This window comes from Rhinopithecus roxellana, chromosome 4, assembly GCF_007565055.1.
Source record: "Rhinopithecus roxellana isolate Shanxi Qingling chromosome 4, ASM756505v1, whole genome shotgun sequence".
Classification (NCBI taxonomy): Eukaryota; Metazoa; Chordata; class Mammalia; order Primates; family Cercopithecidae; genus Rhinopithecus; species Rhinopithecus roxellana.
In genome coordinates, this window is record NC_044552.1 from 161279189 (window position 1) to 161284695 (window position 5507).

The 5507-nt window shown below is 44.5% G+C and overlaps 1 protein-coding gene across 3 annotated transcripts in view; it reads right to left on the reverse strand.

The window, feature by feature from the left end:
- The window catches only part of HDAC2 (histone deacetylase 2), a 30470-nt gene extending 25106 nt beyond the window's left edge, over positions 1 to 5364 (reverse strand). The window contains exons 1-2 of one of the 3 annotated variants that reach the window (XM_010356852.2): positions 5042 to 5255; positions 2838 to 2894 (exon numbers count right to left, since the gene is read on the reverse strand). Coding sequence is in view for 1 of the 3 variants with exons in the window: in XM_010356850.2 (XP_010355152.1) it covers positions 5042 to 5093 (52 nt within the window). In the remaining 2 variants the exon portion in view is untranslated. Of the gene's footprint in view, positions 1 to 2837; positions 2895 to 5041 lie in introns of all 3 variants that reach the window. The other 2 variants (XM_010356850.2, XM_010356851.2) reach the window with 2 other exon arrangements.
- Positions 5365 to 5507: the final 143 nt, after the last annotated feature.

Consider the following 5507-nt stretch of genomic DNA (forward strand, 5'->3'; position numbering starts at 1 on the left):
CTGAAATACAGAGGAATAAGGCTTACTAACCAGTACAAAAAAGTTCTTAGACTTATCTGAATTCTTCCAAGTTTAAATTTATTAACATTCCCTAAGAGATGCCTTCTCCAATCCCAAGTGTTTTCCTTTAAGGATTTGTCAACAGAAGTATTTAAAGTTTTTGTTAAGGATTTTTGTTTATTTGGTAGCAGAGGAAACTCTTTGAAAAGGAGAAAAGAAAAATAAAGATCCCGGATGTTGATCTCTCCTTGGACATTAAAACTAGAGTCAATGTGGAAAAGGAAAAGTGGTAGACTGCACCAAACAGAAATGTGAATCTGTTTTCATCTAAACAATACAAAAAATGCCAGAATGCCACCCATCCTACCTAAATGTAGTCCAGAGGAGTTCCAAGAATTAGAGGGAACGTTATATGAAAGTGTCCTAATAAGGAATTGGCTGGGCGCAGTGGCTCACGCCTGTAATCCCAACACTTCAGGAGGCTGAGGTGGGTGGATCAACCTAGGTCAGGAGTTCGAGACCAGCCTGGCCAACATGGTACAACCCCGTATTTACTAAAAAGTACAAAAATTAGCCAGGTGTGGTGGCATGTGCCTGTAATAATCTCAGCCACTTGGGAGGCTGAGGCAGGAGATTTGCTTGAACCCCGGAGTGGGGTGGAGGTTGCAGTGAGCCGGGATCACGCCACTGCACTCCAGCGTGGGCAACAAGAGCAAAATTTCATCTCCAAAAAAAAAAAAAAAAAAAACAGTATAAGGAATTAATCATTTATTCATTACTAACTCCAAAAAAAATAAAAAAAAGCTACATTTTTAAATGTAGTTGGCGAAGATACAGACACAAGCAAAACAGACAGACTGTCCTAATGAAGCTTATGTTATAGTGAGGAGAGAGACAAAAGTTATATGGAACAACCGAAAGGAAGAAAAATAAGGCAGTAACAGGGACTTAGGTAATAGGAGAAAGCATCTCTGATAAGGTAAAATTTGAAAGAAAAGAGAAGCAAAAGATTTCTGGGGGAAAGAGAAGTACAGGAAAATTTCAGTCTTATTTAGTCACATTTTATTGTGCAATTAGTATTATTAGTATTTATGAACTGCTGCTGTAATTAATTTAGCACTTATTTGCCTCCAAAGAAATGATTACCTATTTCACGGATAATAAAGATTTATACTACAGCTAAGAATTTATCCAGTTGTATTAAAGGTTATTCGGCAAAAGACTTCGGTACCACTCCTAAATACAAGTCTAAGAAAATCTGACAATCGTTGACTGCCAAGTAGAATTTCTATAATTTGCTAAAGAAGTACATTGGGAGATAGCATCTTGGTAACTTTTTTTTTTCTGAGACCGAGTTTTGCTCTTGTTGCCCAGGCCGGAGTGCAATGGCACTATCTCGGCTCACTGCAACCTGTACTTTCCGGGTTCAAGCCATTCTCCTGCTTCAGCCTCCCGAGTAGTTGGGATTACTGGTGCCTGCTACCGCACCTGGCTAATTTTTGTATTTTTAGTAGAGACGGGGTTTCGCCATGTTGGCCAGGCTCTTCTCAAACTCCTGACCTTGGGTGATTCGCTGCCTCGGCCTCCCAAAGTGCTGAGATTATAGGCTTGAGCCACCACACCTGGTCTAATCTTCACAACTTTTATGTTTATATAGTTTTATCTGTATACAGTCTTTGAGTGTTTTTTTCTGGACCACTTGTCTCCAAATCTGATTATGCATCCCTCTCAGAGTAGTAAAAAAAAAAGCACAGAGCAATTTGTGTATAGTTACATAAATTAGGTATATAAACCCTATTATACTGTATACACCATAAAAAAAGGCACTAAATATATTTGGCCTCAAGATTAATTCAAAACAAAGTATAGTTAAACATGTCTAGATAAAGTATTAAAAATGTGAGTACTATAACTAGAGCCTAACACAGCTTGGCTGCTAATTATATTTAAGTAGAGAAAAATCACATCGTTTTAAGGCCCAGAAGGGATCTTAGTGACTATCTAATTAGCTGTATCATTTTACAGATTGTTGATGATCTTCTAGTGTATAAAGAATGAACATGATTTAGAAGTATGTTTTTGGGAATTTGGAGGCATGGGTCAATAGCTACAGTCACAGAAGTAATAACTTCTCTTACTTTTCTTCAAAGGTTTAAGGATACCTAATCCATCAATGTCTCAAGGTTCCCTTGGGACCAACATTTCAGTGACCTAAACAGTTACCTGAAGATTACATAACGTGTGCAGAGAACAATATGTATATCTTTAAAAGTTCTTTCATTAAGATGCAAACAGCCTCAGTGGCAGACATTCTGTGTGGCCAAGAGGCTCAGTGTGCCTAACAGCCCCAGGAAGCCTAAAGGTAGGATTCCTACGGTTATAGAATTTGCTACTTCCCTCCTTTTCTTTTTCACTCACTTTCTTCCTTCTACTTCCTTTACCAAGAAGTTAAAACCATCTAGCCTAGGCTAGCAAATAATTCAGACCCTATTACTACAGATATAACCCATTCCCAACCCAATCCATGTTATATACCTTAAAGTCACATAGGTATAGAAGCTCCTTTCCTTGCATTCTTTTCTCACAATAAAAAAAGAATTAGTATTGCCACTTTTATAAGCTGATAAAACAGTGTTCTCTGGTCATAAAAATGTAAGCTTTTGGATGAAGTCAGCACGCTATCACATATTAATAATTAGCATAATACCTATAAAATTTAATAATCTCTGCAAAATATTTTAACTCCCACAAAAACTCAGATTATGTGAAATATAAGCAACTAAGAACTCCACTTTAAAAAAAAAAGTGAGTCACAGACAAAAGACAAAATAACCCACCAGAGATTTCCAAACTATCAGCTGGTTGCTGGCCATCAGGTAAAGCAGGTGGATGGGCTACAATAAAGTATTATATTAAGTCACAATCACAAGACAAGTATTTCCACCCTACTTATCAAGCTTGCATCCTTCCCCGGGGACCAGTGCCTGCTCCCATTCACACAACAAAGATTATCACAAATGGGCCCAGGACAAGAGAGCTGTTCAGAAACTGCTACTCAAGTGTACCCTCCTGGTTCTAGGGTTCCACTGTAGTGACAAGAAATTACAAGCAGCTTACTTCATCAGAGTCCATCACTACCAACAGCAACTGACAGCTTCCAGAAGAACCTCAGTACCACTTTCCCTACCCAAAACCTTTCCTCTTTACTCCAAGCCCTGACAAGGATAAATCTCTAAACTTTATAAACAAGGTAATTCTACAAATTAACTTATACACAGGGTTACTTCCTTTCAAATTTGATCAGGGAATGCAGGGCAAGAATAACCCAAAATATGCAATGTAAATCATGTTGAAATTAAAATGTATTTCCATCTCCACCCCTCCACGATGGCATAATTTCAAATCAATTTATATAACACATATCTGGCCCTCTGAAAAATCATTTTTTAAAAGTAGGGTTATTACTCTGTCCTAGCTATCGCAGATTAGACAATTCAGATTTATTGTGTAAGATTTCAGATTTTCTCCAAATGACACAGGTGGTTATTTTATACGCAAGAGTCATTAAAAGATTAATCCTTTTTAACTAAAAAGAGATAGTACGGCCAATTACAAGTTAAAGGCAGATTTATTCTAAGCTGGTGCTCTAGGGTCTTACCTCTCTAAGATATTGTGATTTACAACACACCAAATGTAGGAAACAGCTTCCAAAATTTGTATTGCTTCATACAAATCAGGACTTTCAGGTCGAGGAGCCTAGGATAGGTTCTCTGTTAAATTTTGGAATCCCTTTTCTCAAGAGTAACCTACTAGAAACTATTTACCAAACCTTTGTGAAATCTGTAAAACAGGTTACTCCTCCATTGAGCAAGGAAACACAGGAAACAGGATTCGAAGATTTAATATTACTGCTCATACTCCAAATTACAGAATACTTAAAATTAAATATCTGACTTTCGTAATTCACTACACGGTGAGCTCAAATTTACCTTATTAGAATATTTAGTACTTCTGCACTTCTCCCACTTCTCAAAGTTTTCCCACACCAGGACGCCCACCACCTAGGAACAGCCTTTGCAAGATACCAATGCTCTCCAAATCCCCAAAGCAGGGTCGACTTCCCGATCGAACAAAGAGCAACAAAGAAGTGGGTGGTAACCACCTCTCTCAGAGGCGAGCCAGGACCCATCGAGTCTGATCTACAATACGAGCAGTAGCAGTTCCACCATCTCCCTACCACCTCTTATTTCCTGCGAAGGCTTTCTGCCTGAAACTGGAAAACCCGAACTATTATTGAGGAAGTGGAGCCCTTCCATTTGAATCCTGAGAAAGAGGCGCTCAAAGAATCCAGCGAACAAAGGAGAGGGTTGGAGCCCACGCAAAACATGGGTGTGATAAAGCCACATGCCAGACGTGAGCCCCCAGCCTCAGTAACTACTCTCCAGCGCCCACCCGGGAGGAGGGGTCCGGGGAAAGAGTGGAAGCCGAGAAAGAAAAAGACGCTCCGGCCAGACCGAACGCAGGGGAGGGGAGGCGAGCAGGCGAGGAGGGGGAAGGGGACGGGAGGGGCGGAGCTCTCGCGGCCGCGGGGCTTTGTGTAGAGTCAAGGCCGGAGTAGAAATTTTGCCTCGCGGGGGACGCGTCGAGGGGATAGGAAGCCTACGCGGGGCACCCCAAACCTGCGCTGCCACCAATGGTGGGCGGGAGAGAGGAGAGAATGGGCCGCCCCCTTCCCCGCCACCACCAAGGCGGGGTAGGCCGGCGCCGTCCCCAGCAGTGGCCACCTTCGAGGCTGCGGACGGCACGGACGGCAGGAGACAAGTGGGGCGGCCCCCCGATTCCCGCCCGCAGGAGCCGCGGGTGCTGCGCGAGGAAGACGGTCTCGTTCTAACCGCGCCGGGCCGGGAACGGGTTAAGATGCGGCCAAATGTCGGTCCCTCCTCCTTCCCACCCCTCAGCTCCGGCGCCCACTCGCGACGGCGGCCGCGGAACCCAGCGCCCGGCCCCGCGCGCCCACCCGGACACCGGCCCCGCAGCTCACCGTCGTAGTAGTAGCAGACTTTTTTTTTGCCGCCTCCTTGACTGTACGCCATGGACTCCCCGGCCACCGCCGCCTCCGGGCTCCTCCTCCTGCTGCTGCTGCTGCTGCCGCCGCGGCTCGGCCGGGAGAGAAAAGGGCTAAGGGAAACTTGGGGGCGGTAGTCCCGCGGGGAAGGGCAGGTCGGTGGGAGGAGAGGAGGGGGCGCCGGGAAGGCTGAGGTGCCGAAAGCTCGGAACCGGGGGTGGCAGCGGCACCAACTAGCGACACTGGAGAGGGGAGGGGGCCACCAAACCACCTCCGGAGGCCGCAGGGAGGTGGGCGCGCCCACTGCGGTCTCCGCGGGGGAGGAAGGGGCACGGCTGGAGAAGGAGGCCGCTTTGGGCTCCAGATTAGAGTCCCTCTTAGGGTGAACAACCTGCGCAAGGCGGCGCCATACACAGTCTTAAAATGAGGAAGAAAACAAGCT